Below are 14,867 nucleotides of genomic sequence, written 5' to 3' on the forward strand. Positions count from 1 at the left end.
TTGCCTTATATGGTAAGGTATTTCGAAGGGTCGATGGTGCGTCACGGTTTTATCGCTAACCGTCAGTTTTTTATGACACTTAAAATAAACATGGAAAGTTCTAGAATCTACACGTAGCAACTAGACTAAGCTAGACGATGGTCACAGTGTCACAAGTAACATTTCTTTCTAACTATGCGTACATGTGTTTATAATAGTTTTACAATTATGTTTATTAGAAAACTACATGTGTGTGTGTATAGCCAAACAATTAGAATTACTTCTGTAAAAAACTACTTCAGTTTCGAATTTTTTTCGATAGTAACAAAAAAATGTACGAAAGTGATACAAAAAGATGATGATTTTCGAAACTATGTCTACTTGTGCTCGGGTCACGTTTCAAAGTTTCGTAAGATCTTTTTTGCACGTCTCGCTGGAACCAAAGCAATGTTCTGTCTGGCAATTTTTCGCGAAACTCGGTTCAACGAAATAAGACTCTGTTGAGTAACTTTGAAACTTTAGTGCGTTAAGCGAATATCAGTAAGAATTTCATATACTTGCTTGAATAGAATCTTACTTGTACTTAAGAGAACAAAGAAGAATCTTGTATTATTATTATATTAATTGTTAAATGTAACTATTAATATTTAATGTTCTTGTAAAATTATGTGCTATTGATTTCATAAAATTCAAAGAGTATTATACATTAAGCTCATGTGTTCATATTCACGTTCTTTATACAAAGAAGAAAAATAGAAATTATTTTGCATGAAAACAATGTGTTATTTAAAGTAAATGTTACTACATATTTCTTTATACTACATTGTAAACTATCTTTTATTTGTATTCAATGTTGCAATGTTTTTAGTGAGAATTTAGTGAAATTTATATTCACACATTGTGCGCGCAAAGGTTTCTTTTATTTAACAAAACAAAACCGTTGATACAATAATATTAAGTTCAGAATGCTTTATACGAACTCTCGTTATCGTAACGATAAAAACTCGTTATCTCGTAGATAAATCTTACTGAACGTGAAAATAGAACGTTAAATTACGTGTTTTTTTTTCAAGACAATAAAATAAAATCGACACTTAAGAAATATTAGCTTTAAGAAAATTGCGTCACGTAGTAGATTAATTAAAGAAGCGCAAAGAGAGTGACGTTAGCAATTTCGGCTTGCAATCGCTCGACTAGTCACTCAGTGGGCATCGTGAAGCTGTCCCTGGAGAAATCCAGGCTCAGGTGAGCTCCCGGGACAGGTGTATCGATCAGGTGGTTAATTAAATGCCGTACACCCTCTCCGCGTGCGCGTTCTGCGATCTCCAAGTTCTGTGGTCCTGCTACTTCTAAAAGCGCCGCGGCAATGCTTGCGGCACTCGCTGCAAACTGAAAATCCGTCGCCGCCGAGCGAGGCAGGGAATCGGCATTTCCACCACTCAACAGGTGGTTCTTCACTCGTAAACTCGAAGGAGCGAGATAGGCCGAAGGGAACAGGAGGAGGTGCAACGAAGGATCTTTCCGATCGCCTGAAAATTTATACCTGAACCTTCTTCTCGACTGCAATCGATTATCGGTTCAGACCGACGCAGTTAATTTTACATCGACGCGAGAGTATTCGATCGCCTCCGGGATTGCAAAGGATAATTGGAGTGCGCGAGGTTTGCGCGTAATACTGCGAAGTTATCGGGTCTGCTACTGGAGGCTCGCTAGGAAACTGCCACGGAAATCCCACTTATCAAACTCGCTGATAACTGTCTGCTCGATTGTTAGAAACGACTCAGTCTCCTGTTATCAGAACAAAGATAATTGCAACTCGTGATGTATATATACAACACATATAACATTGAAGTTACATCATTCATGTCACATTATCGCGGTTTAGTAACGATGCAACAAAATGTGAAACTTATCAATTGTAATTATTATCAGTCTCTATTTAGTTAACAATTATATAACTGTGATTATTATCAATCTTCATTTAGTTCCGTTTATATCACGTTTATTTATTTGTTTTTTTTTTAATTATCTTACAAATCTCTTCAACGTTATATTTTTGCGTAAAAGACAATCTATATATGTAAGTTTTGACTATAATATATAACGTAAAAGAAAATTTAATTATATTAAAAATAGAAAAAAATAAAATATTTTTGCAATATATTAAACAACTCTGTAATTTTACCCCTTTCCAAAATAACGGTACAACTTAATTTGCCAGGCGTGGCCCTGGTGCATCCCATAAATATTTCCACATTACGAGGTCGCCAGCATGCGCGGCTTGAATTAATTTCGTATCAAGTAGGGAAACTTTGCGCTCTCACTGCATGAAGTGGGGAGATGGTTCATTCGCGGCAGTGGGGAATCGGTTAATTGTTTCCCGGTACGTTTCGCGCGAGAACTGTTTCTGCATGCTGGCGCAAAGTTAATTTTCTCCATGTCGCGTAGGAGTTGCACATTCTTTGCCCGTTCTCTGCCGCGCGAACGTTTTGAACCACAAGTTAATAAATTCGCTGTTTGTCGTTCGCGGCAATCGATATTTATTTACGATCATAGTATTTTTAGCGCAGAGTTTGCCGCGCTCGTTTCGAATTGTCGACAACACCGAACAATTCTCACAGAGATTAAATGTTACGTTACCTCCGAATAAATCTTCTACTTGCTTTGTACACGTTCTTGCGAGAGATTCATTTCACTAAAAGCTTTATTTCGTACTTTTTCTCGATCAACATTCCATTTTCTTGCAAGTTTACTCTTTCTTCGACGCGAATTGCAGAAAATTAATTAATCGTTCTTGGTTATTATCACAGACGAAACAATTCTCGTTAGGAAGAATAACAATGCTTTAACCGGAAGAAAGTACAACTTGTTTTTCTTTCTCTCTCAAAAAAGAATGTATATAATAAATAAAAATAATAAAGTTAATATCTTTTCTTAAGAAAAATGTTGGCACGCGTGTCTTATTAAATGTACTGTTTTTGGATTTATTAATGACAATTACTACACCATCGCACTTTCACAGTTTCCTGCTGAAGGAAATAGTCGTAAATTTTACAATACCGACAGCATGTAAATTGCTACTTAAGTTTGTTAATATGTCGGGAAATAGTTTCCATTACGCGGGTTGGGAAGACAAACTAAAATAGTTAAAGCGTATTCAGCACACTATCAGCTCGACGTCGGGATGGAAGGGGCGAAAGGATGCATTTTAATTGGATTAGATTTTCGCCCGCTATTCTGACGTAAACGATATCCCTGGGGGCACTGTACGCTGAACTCTACTTTTAGGCGCAGATACTCTTACAGAGGTTACCCCTGTGGCCAAGAAAAAGGGTTTGGAACGGGTGAGAAGGAAAGAGGTAAAGGCGCGCACTTTGAGAGTAGATCAAAGGAAAACGCGAACTCTTGGAAACGGCGCCCATGGGACCAAAGAGCAGCGCCTGTAAATGCATTTTCCGCTTTCCCGGTTATTCCGGATTATTGCACGTGTCTCGGTGAACTCGTGCGGGAGAAACGCGCGCGTCGACGCGCGTCTGGATGCCATTGCGACGGGCGAAAAATTGCAGTGTCTCCTCTGAAGACCGCATCCGTATTAAATTTATTACGCTATCAGCGATGTGTCACGTTGTATTTCGCAAATTTCTTTGCAGAAACAAAGACATTTACAAAATATATAATGTAATATTTATAAAATGCATAATATATATTTTTTTGTTTTGGACTTACCTTATCAAGATCGGAAAAAATTAAATTTTGACAATTAGATTGGCTCATGATAATAGAAATAAATGATCGAAACGTTACAAAATTATTAAAATGCTGTTTATTATATATTATTAAATATTAACAACTTTTAAGCTCGTAAAATGTCCTATTAGAGTAGTTTAAGATCACGAACCAATAAGCCTTATAATATACATACGTGTAAATATATTTTTAAATGTAAATTAATACGCATGTAAATTCGAATTGAACCTTCCTTAAAGTTAGTAAATAATCTTACGTGCGTTTGTGCGCGAAATTACATCGTGCTGACGGATATTTCTTATTTCAATGGAGTCTATAGATAAAAAACTAAGAAAGATTGCTGCGATCACAAAACAAGTCTACTTGATTTCTGACAATTTCGTAGATTGCGCTGTCGAGCATTATTTACGTCGTGTTTCGTTCGAGCAATATTTCTCGTTTGTTTTGCGTGCCCTCGAAATCACCTGCCAAACTCGCGGGTGACGTGCGTCTACTGCTAATGCGATAGTGGAACGGTGTAATAGAAAGACGGGCGCGACGAGAGATAGAGAACAAAATAACTTACAAAAAAAAAAAAGAAAAAAAGACAACAGCGAATCGTTCGATGTGTCTGACTAGGTACTCCATTTTATCACTCGTGCGCTTCTCCGCACTGCGGCTTGCTATAATACGTTCTCTCCACTTCCACCGGAAATAAACTGGTGCTACGTAAAGCGCACTTCGAGATAGTCTGGCGTGACAAAAGAAAGCGGACGACGATTCTTGTCGTATTTCTTTATTGCTTGTTTCGATACCATTCACCTTCGGAATGGATGCTCCAAATATCGTTCGTCTATCTCTTGTGTAAGTCTATCTCTCGTACCTTGTCGCGCGTCTCGAGCAATAAATAGATAAAAAGAAATCAAATGGCACTTCCCATCCCGCCACTTACTAAATTATTATTGTCTCGCTTATGATGCAATATAAAATTGTTTTAAAAATACAGAACAAAAGAGAGATATGACTGTTTACACCAAGCAGAATATTAGTAGCTTTTATACGTTTTCGCGACGAAAAAGATAATCTTTATGTTCCATCGCGTATCGATCCGTTTTGAATTCTCTTTCACCTATCATCTAGTTTCTTTCGAAGGTAAAGCGATAACGTGTCATGAACAAACAGTTCTGCATTTATCGAGCTCTCGTAATTTCGCAACAACTACCGGCGCAAAAATGTCGCGCGCTTTATCCTCTCTTCTTTCTTCCTCACCTCGAACATCCGACAGTCGTTTATATTTATATCCCGGGCTTTACACTCCGTTTCCGACGTGCAATAACGACAGAGTAAGTGGACGGACGATGGAGCAGCTTAAGAATGACGCTGTGGCAGCGGTGAGAGATAATAACGGTAACCCGTGTGGATAAAATACGGCGAATCAAGCGCGCCAAACGTTCGGGTATGCTTTATTCACGCGATACCGCGAACTTTCTTCTTCCCGGGAGAAGAGAGAGAACTGAACTCTTATCTCTCTTTCTCTGGTCTTTTTTCATCCTTTTGTTCGCGTTCGCACTTTCCTTAATTCTCTCTTCTCCGCGAGGGGATAAGATGAAACGAAGGCTCAAGAACGTCATTAATAACTTTTAATATCGTGCGCCGTTCAGAAAAGTCATTTCCGGATACTTGTTCTCCTACAATATCGCTCGGTTATCTGGCGCCGTTGTTCACCGTGATTATTGCCGCCATGCCGTTGTTAATAACCCGCTGATCCCTCGATTGACGAGGATATTGTTTACCTTCGAGGCTATTTTACGACGATATTTTTTTGCGTTTTTCTGCTGACTCGTGTAATTTTTAGACTAAATTAATGAGATTGTAATAAAGCTAACAAAGGAATAAAAGACTAATTGAACGCGAAGTAAACTACTAAAATTAAAAATTTTTTACTAAATTAAGAATTAAGACTTTGAGAGCTAAACGCTGAATAATATACGTTTTTCATTATACATTATTAGCAGAAGTCTTTACATTAAACTTCACGTGAAATTATCGCTGCAATTGTTATCTAAAAATAATTGACATCCCTCTCGAGACGCTATATTTATTAATTACAATACCAAATAGTTCCTCGTAACATGCGCATGCGAAAGAAACTTGCTATTGCTAATTAAGTTAATTCTTTGGCACTTGTACCTTGCGATTAACTTGTGTAAAAATTTCAATTTTTTAAAGAAAGTATATTTTTTCGCGCTACAAGACCAAAGTTTAATTCCTAAAGAACTACTTAGCAAGAGAAGTTTGCTCGATCGATGGAGCTTTCTCTTGGAAGAAGCGCTGGCTGGCTCGCCAGCCTCAATGACGAAGAGTCCTAATTATCATTCGGTCGGACAGGGCAACATCTCGCTCGCGGAAATTCGTCTTACAAATCTTTTCATTCTTGTCGATTCTCTGTTTTTCTTAGCAACCTCGCTTCTTCTTTTGTCTTTTGTTTTTATTTAAGATTTGCGTGCATTGAGCTTATCTTCATTTTTTTATTTTTTTTATTCTCTTTTTTCAGCAATTCTCATTATTGCAATTACATTAAATAAATTATTTTAAGACGCTATTGAGAATTAAAACCACATTTTGTATCAGCTTACTCAAGTAACAAGATACTGTGCGCTACTTATAACTATGTGTATTGGTAACTTACTGAAGTTATAGACTGCTTTCAGTTCTTGGTAAGTACTCCGAAGACTTACTTAGAGATTCGGAACAAAATAATAGTTACGCGTTAAGTTACTTACTGCTTCTGACTATAATACCATTTAACCGACCATATAATTGTCGCTTTGTAGTAGTTTTATATTATTATTGACCAAAACTCTCGTATTCAGACAATTAAACGCAGTGGTGACTTTAGCAAAAATAAATGTAAATCTTGAGAATATATGCGAATTAGTATCATTTCAATGAATCGTTTATTGTCGCTTAGTATCATTTTCTGTCAAAAGACTGACTTAAACGATTCGCGCGATATCTCACGTCTCATTGGAAACGGAGAAAAGAAAAAAGAGCGAGTAATCTCAGATTATATCGGCGGACCCAGAGATTCTCTGATGAATTCAAGGATTCGAGAAAGACGATCCGAATACGTTTTATTTACCTTCCAGAGAAGAGCGGGTTCTAAATTTCGTGTCCCGGCGGCCTCACTAAAGTCACCCTTTTTGGCACGATGAGAAGAGATAGGGGAATATTTTCGAGCCGGCTAACCATGAAACGAGATACGTGGCGAGATTGACCCCGCCAGGTACATATAGTGATCGATGAAGATTCGGGTGGTGGCCCCCACCACGCGCGGATATCATTTCATCGTAAAGTTGGGCCGAGCGTGTGTGTACGTGCGTATGCGGAGTCACGTGTGTCAGAGTGTACTCGTGGTCGAGAGATGATCCCGAGGATGTCGAAAGGACCTTCGCTTTTGAGCGCTAGACGGTGTTCTCTCTTCGGTAGAGAGAATAGAAACTTTTACGCGGTTCATCTAGGGATTTTCTCGGAAGAGACCAGCCACGGTAAACCTCTCCGGAAAGGATATATACACCCGTCATCTTGAGTGAGAAGACGTCTATCCTTCGAACACATACGCTCATCCGGCTCGCTCATCCGCGAAATCTACATGAGTGGGTCGTGGCGAAAAGCGTAAAAATAACCGATTTTTTTTCTAGCTTTGATAATATGTGTTTTTTAAATTTCGATAAAGGTGTCAATTGATACAAAAAAAAGAGGTAGTTTATTTTATTTTTTTTTTATTTCAGTTTTATCCGCTCTTTTACAAGTACATGATGTAGTACATAAAAATATATTTTAGGTTACCTTCTCGCGTCCATTTATCTCGCAAAAATATGACACAACGTTCGCGTGCGTTTTATGAAACGCGACTCGCCGAAAATTCGTTCTCTCGCATAAAAATTGCCATTCGAAATGCATGAGAATGAACAAATTTTGCGATAAATCCGACGTGTTAAAATCAGCTGTATTTTTTATGATCTTTATTGCGGCAATTTGCTGGACGTTTTCAACCGTCCGGGAACGATCGACGTTTTCTCGAGTTGACGCTCTCCGGCATCACGTCGCAAAATGAGACAGAGAGAGAACGTTCGGCTTGTATTCTCTCACGAGTGAAGCGATAAAACGCGAGCACGGAAGCTAATGACAAGAGCATCGTGACAACGAAATCCCGTTAATTTCGCGAATAAAGCGGCCGTGTCGCTCTGAGGAAAACTTTTTCGCTCTTCCGGCATGGCTTCGGCGAATAATATTCGCGGAAACTGACATAAAGATCCGTACACCGGCGCACGGAAGCGCGCTTGTCGAACGAAATATTTCCGCGCGCGGTCGAAATCCTCAAAGAAATATTTTATAACATTTCCGTGCGCGCGCTAAAAACCCGGAAATATTCAGCTGCGCCTCACCGCCGCGAATGTTCCATACTCCGTTTCTCTCCCGGTTTTCGATTATCCACACGATTGCCACAAAGGATCGTCTCCCGGCCCGGCTCCAGTAGACGGCTAAAGGAGCATTATCCCTTCAGCGAGATGGGTCGATGATCCGGCATAGTCATAGAAATGTGCGAACGCAGCCATCGACCTTCCCGAACTACGCAGCGAGAACGAATAATACATTTGCTCATATACATATGTGTACATTTAGGATTACCATTATGTAGGAAGTTGGCTTCCTCAATAAAGCGAAACGTGTGTGTGTGTGTATACGATTATCATAGAATTTTATTGAATCAAAAGTTGCACGCGGAGCACAAACGAAGGATATTGCAATGTCAGAGAGGTTCCGTGTTTTTCACAGACTTGATGTTGCAAAACACTCGCAGACGAGGACATAAATCCAAAACTTTTGTAAATTAAAACGCTTGTCCTTTTGCGGGCGGCAACTTTGCTCCGACAAGCACAATAATGGATCGGAAGAGATGCAACGCGGGAAAAACGATAAGTTTTCGTAAGGAAACGACGACGCGCTCCTTCCGAGCGAGCAAAAGCAGCCAGAATTTATTGTGAATACAGCCACGTTTGTTGTATCGATTCTGCAGAATGTGTGTTTTATTCTGCTTTAACTGAAAGTTAAAGTGAGCGTTTTTTTTTTTTTTCAAGAAATCTGGTAAAAAAACTGGTTTCTCCTCAACTTTCGAAAATTTAAGTACGTGCGCCGTCGATCGTTGATTTCACGCATAATTGAGTTCGTTCCGTTAAAATATTTAAACAAAGTTGTGCTACGTTATTGCTGCACGTAGTCGTAATGGCCTTGTCTAAGAGCAATGCACAATGCTGCAATACTATTGTAGTCGTAGAGAAACTGCAAAGTGCGCTACACCACCAAATTCTTAATTAAATCCATTCAGTATGTTGCTTCATTATTTCAGGTCAAGATGGGAACGTGTTGGTTTGCAGTCTGGATGCTCCTCGTTTGTTTCATCGGTGATGCTCGGCCGCAATACAGAGAGAAAAATATCAGTGAGTACCACATCGGAATCTGGCGTTTTTAGAAAATTGAAATGTTACGAGATCGTGAGTTCGTAAAATTTCTTAAAAATTCTTATTATTTTTAATATTACAAAATCTTTCTCACGTACATTTTAAGATTTTATGTTACGATATCAGTAGTTATATATAGAGTTTCGAGATAACAGCTTTTAGCTAACAGTAAGTTGTAAAGATATGTATAGTAAACACAGATTCTTATCTCTTATTTGGTTTGATACTAAAGAGAATTTTTAAAATAAGTATTCGGTAATGAAATTAGTTTTTAATAACGTCTGATAAAGAAAAACGTGGTATCGAACGATTCATCTAACAGTTAAATGGTAGCTCTTTAGAGGAATATATTGATCACGTGTTATAGACTGGCAATTCGTCTTACTTCACCCTTAACGAACCGTTTTAATCGTGAAAGCAAATCCTAATCCACGATTGTCTGGCCGCACAATGATAGATGATCTCTCGCGCTCCGAGAAATGACATCACCATAGAGGCTAAGTGCCCGATAAATTACCTTTGGGCTCTAACGTGTCCATCCGTTTTACGTAACTATCATCGGGACGGCTGTGTGCTCAAACGTTTCATTCGTCGTCGCGATAAATTAGGCGGTTAATCGCGAGAGAAGAGACGAGCAATTATTGCGACCCGGTGAACGCACATCGTCCGAGAATAACATGACGCGTTTCAAGCGACGTTACTACAATTGGCAGATATTTATGTAACTCGCGTGCGCGCATCAAGTGCTTATTTTTTTTTTGTTAACTCCGATTCAGCGACTTGTCAACAATCTAATAAGTATCGTTTTGTAATTTAGTCTCGCGCAGTCCACAAATATTAAAGTCCAAGCGACACACATGGTGAAAGACTATTTACTCGAAACGGGAAAAATGTTTTCTTTTTATAGAAAAATAAACTGTTTTTTTTTTATTGTCACAAGAATAAATTATGCAAAATTCTTATATACACGTAGCATAAAATACGACTATTCATGTGCATTTTTCTAGCATATTTCTCTCTTCTCTTCTCATTTTTTACGGACATTGCAATTTTACAAAATGGACGTGTACCATCAATGTGGCAACTATATGACATAAAATCAGCTCTCTCTGCGGTAATTGAATGAAATAAGCTGCTAATTAGTCGTCGTTCATCTTCTATAAGAATTCTCATTTCTCTACAATTAATTAATCTTCTGTTCTTAAGTTTTTACTACTAAAATGAAAAATTATTGTGCTGCATAGTCATGTATCTAATTATCTTTATTCTTCTTATTAATTCTTTTTTTGTTTTGCACTCAGTAAAAGACAAATCAAAATTAACACGAGTGTTTCTCCGCTGAGCATCTCAACCGTGTCTCACAATTTCTAATTGTGTTCTTGTGTACATTCCGACGAGAAAAATTCACCGTTTCGTCGCGGTAGCAACAACAGAAAATTAAATCTATGCGTTTACTTTGTCTTTTTTCTTCGACAATCTTCAATTTATCCAGGAACAGTTTCACGGAATTGCGAAAGACGCAGAGTCTTAGCGTTTTCACCTTCCGGTGAACACGGAAACGGTTTTCCATGGGATTAAATCCTTAGAACCGACACGAACTTAATTAGACCCACGTGTCGCTCCTCACCGATAAGGATTACAACAGTTGCTTTTCCCCTACGCCCCTTTTGCGGTTTATATCCGCAAACGAGGCGCAGCAAAAGGTAAGTCTCCAATATTGCGGTGTAGGTTTTTTTTACAAGTTTTTTCTCATTTTTCATATCAAATATAACGAAGTGTACACACACACACACGCGACATATTTACATAACATTTATTTTTCGATTTCGCGGAAAAATCTATAAGTAAAAGTCGCTTTCAGAAACTTTAATCAAATTTTTTATTTTCCTGTATTTGCGTTGTAAATTTATTGTACACATCGCTCAAATTTTAGATCCATCTCAATTTTCTCTCTCGCCACTGTCAATTTTAATTTTTTCGTTGCGCACGTCAAATGTAAAAAAAATATAAAAACCACACATACACGCCTGCTAAATTCGATCGTCGGAGAGACGTACGGCGCAAGAAATTGCTCGCGTTCGAAATACAGCGCGCTCGATTCACCCCATGTGTTCGCTTTCCGTTCACGAGTAACGGAAAGGATGGTCCGCGAAACAAGCTATTATGTGGACCGGAATATCGTGTCTCGCGGATAGTTTCTGTAGTTTCCACATAAAATTTTTGCAGCTCGAGCGACCACGTAACCTATACGGCGCGTACACGGATACTCTATCCGCTCGATAAACCCGAATGCAACGACGCGAGGTGAGGTGGTTTTGGAATTCGAGTGAGTCCCGACCGACGAATGATGTCCCGCGAGATTGCGAGCAGATTGGAAGCTGAGAGAAACTCAACTGCGACACATATATAAAGGAAGTTCGGCGTGATACTGATCCAACTGAATAAGATGAAGAGAGAATGAGAAGATGGTTAAAAGATTGAATTAAATAAGAATATCGCGTATAAGAGACTTCAAAATGAATATCCCCGTCGTGAAAAATCCCTGGGAAATCCCTCGTCTTCTTTACGTACCTGTTACGTTCTAGAAAATCGCTCGCGGGCGCTATTTTATTCACCTATCGGATTCTGGAAATCTTAGAATGTACTCTATTTGATTTTATATTAGAGATTGAAAAAGCACAACATATTTTTATTTTACTTTTGAAATTTTTTATTACTTTTGACATTTTTCCATTTATTTCATAAGTCTAGAATTTTACTAAAAATCTGGAGTTTAGAAACTCTCATTATATTTGAAAAAAATATAAAGAAAAAATAAATTTCTATCTATTTTATTAACTATATTGCGACCACAAGTTTTAATTGCAAAGAGTATTCATATCAGAATATCTCTCCGCTTGTGTGACTCGTTGCATTGTACAAGACATTGAAAACAATAGAAAAAAAGTTGATTTTCGATATGATGCAACGATTGAAGATGAAAGACGTTGATGAAGAGCTTACTTTGCGAAGAAAGCTCTTCGGAGTTTGTCAGAACCTTTCTAGGAGCATATAATAGGCAATCAGCGTTGGACAAATGTAATTAAAGCAGAATCGAAATCAGAATTTTCTCTTATAGCGAAGCGGCGCTTGAAAATTGGTATCTAATTGATATTCCGTCGGAAATTGAAAATCCTATTTTAATTGGAATTGGCAACACTTAATGAGAACCGGAATTTTCATTTTGCAAACGTGCGACTGATGATATATCGTCGGGCTCCAACATTCGGACTATCAATAGATATTTTCATACGCGATGTAAAAGTGATAAAATTTCACAGACGCGGAACAATAATTCGCGGTATTCCTGTAATTTATGTACGCACCCGAGTAAACACATCAATCGCGAATGGCTGCACCAATACGAACGAACTTCGTTTACAGCGTTTAACTGGTAATTAAACCGACGTATTTAACATGAGCAACGTCGGACAATACTCGCGTTCGTTCTCTTCCCAAATTCGTTCAGCAAACGAATCGCGACCCAGTAACGATTACTGGCGCATTTTGCTCACCGATCACGATTTTGTTGGATCGTCCCAATCGATTAAGCGTTTTGTTTAAATCAAGATCGAGGCAGTCGGAAAATCGTTTACCAGTTTACTCGTTTTACTCGCACGCGCGTGACGCTCGTAAAATAAAATCACTACTATCGATTTTGTTTTCATTGCGTTCGCGAAGACGACGATAAAAAATTTTACGCGTGACACACGATAGGTTGAAATTAATTAAATTGATGAGCTGCGCACAACACGGCGCGTATAATAAATGCGAATAATTAGTAGATGTTTAATTGCATACGCGTACATATGTTTTAGCACTTTCATCACATGTAACTTTTTTTTGCATTGACAATCATATTAAATTAATACCTGTCACTTGTTCGGAATTATATTACGTTGTTGCGGAATTTTGGTGCGACGAGATAGAAATTGCTATTGCTATCGTTGCTTCGCGTTAATTCGCGCGTGATTGCGACGCAGAACGAACGACAGGCTTAGCGCAGCGCGGTTTAGATAAGATTTCAAATCGGATTTGTGCGCGCGCGCGGTCGTTTATGGCGTATCGCAATCCATGACGAGCGAGCGTTCGAAATCTATTTCGGAGGTATATGATTTACGTTACCGCGCGTACACGCGCGCTCGTTCTCCCTTTAGTGTCTGCGCGCGTCTGTGCCGCGCATCCCCTTCGCTCTTGTTCTCCATTTCGACGAAAAAAGAGCCATTGTCCGCCCGGCGCAGCTCCCGGGCGCTGCATTGTACGCGAATATCGCGGTAGACACGATACCTCGATGATTTTGCACTCCTACGAGCTCCATGCTTTCGCCGCTGAATCCTGCTATATTCGTCCCACGTTGTCTACCGGCTGGTTGGACGGTTATACCGCACATTTTTTCCAAGAAATCTATTCCACCGGAAAAAAGAATTCGGAAATTTTCATTAACCATCGAGCAACTGTCGTTTTTATCTCAAAAAGCGCTTCATAGAGAAGTACTTATAAATATTTTATATTTAACAACTTTTTTTTTCCCGCGGAAAAGTCATTGGAGGCATTTTGTGTTGAGATAAAAATTGTGATATTTAAACACAATGAAACTCTACTTATTAAAACGCTTAATAATATAAATTGTACATAAAAAGTAACAATAAAGTTCTCTGTGTTCTCTATTTCTCTTGTAAAAATATATGCGTATAATATATGTGTGCAAGCAAATGAGTAAAAGAACCATGTGCAGTTGAACAATCGTTATTTATACTACACTCTAATATTAAAATTACATTGTCGCGTGCGAATAACGAATAAATAATTTTCAGCGGCAAATTGAAAATAGAAAGTCGGGCGACGCAATCTCCGCATCGCAACAACGGCCGCAACGGGGGGTTTTTTTTTCGAACACGCGCGCTCGGCGATTTAAATGAAACTTTTACAAACTTTTGCAAACCGTACGCCGCCGATTCGCGATGCGGGCAATAAAGGCGGAAGGAGGTCACCGGGATTCGTTCTCTACGCAGGGAAGTTCAACCTACGGAAATATCTGAGAGAAGAACAGACCGATCGGAAACCGGAACTTTGGATAATTGCATCGGCGGAGCATTGAGGGAAAGTTCGCTGATTTTCCCGAAACGATTGAACGAAAGTGCCTTACTTCCCTCTCTCTCTTCATGATCTCCGATGCCTTGTGGTTTTGCTACGCTTGTGCTTTTGTTTGTAACGCAAATGTTGCAATAGTTTATATCGAGCGTGATGAATATAGCACACAGCAGTGATTCAATTTCGATCTCACAACTTTTAAAATTTCCATTATCACAAGTCAAAATGTATTTTGTACACAAAACTCATTTCTGATATGTACGTGTTTGTGATTGATGGCTATATATTCTCTAAAATATATACTGTTTATTGAGTTATTTTAAATAATATTTACATAGCTATAAAATTTTACTCTTGTTTTGTACACACTCAGTTGTAGGATTCAATTGAAACTGGAAAAGTACGGAGAAGTATCACGTACAGCAATGTATGACGCGCGTTAAAAAATAGCTTGTATTTTTTATAATAGATATAATCCACGTCGGCACATCGGCGCATTAACTAAAAATT

General features: G+C 38.6%; 1 protein-coding gene across 2 annotated transcripts in view; it reads left to right on the forward strand.

The window, feature by feature from the left end:
• LOC109855632 overlaps positions 1 to 14,867 on the forward strand; it is a 92,434-nt gene that overhangs the window by 21,839 nt on the left and 55,728 nt on the right. For both annotated transcript variants that reach the window (XM_020430128.1, XM_020430217.1), the window contains one exon: positions 9,116 to 9,206. In XM_020430128.1, coding sequence (XP_020285717.1) covers positions 9,122 to 9,206 — 85 coding nt within the window. In that variant the 5' untranslated portion in view covers positions 9,116 to 9,121. The remainder of the gene's footprint in view (positions 1 to 9,115; positions 9,207 to 14,867) is intronic.

The sequence above is a fragment of the Pseudomyrmex gracilis genome, unplaced genomic scaffold, assembly GCF_002006095.1.
Source record: "Pseudomyrmex gracilis isolate BER0280 unplaced genomic scaffold, ASM200609v1 scaffold_0, whole genome shotgun sequence".
Lineage (NCBI taxonomy): Eukaryota > Metazoa > Arthropoda > Insecta > Hymenoptera > Formicidae > Pseudomyrmex > Pseudomyrmex gracilis.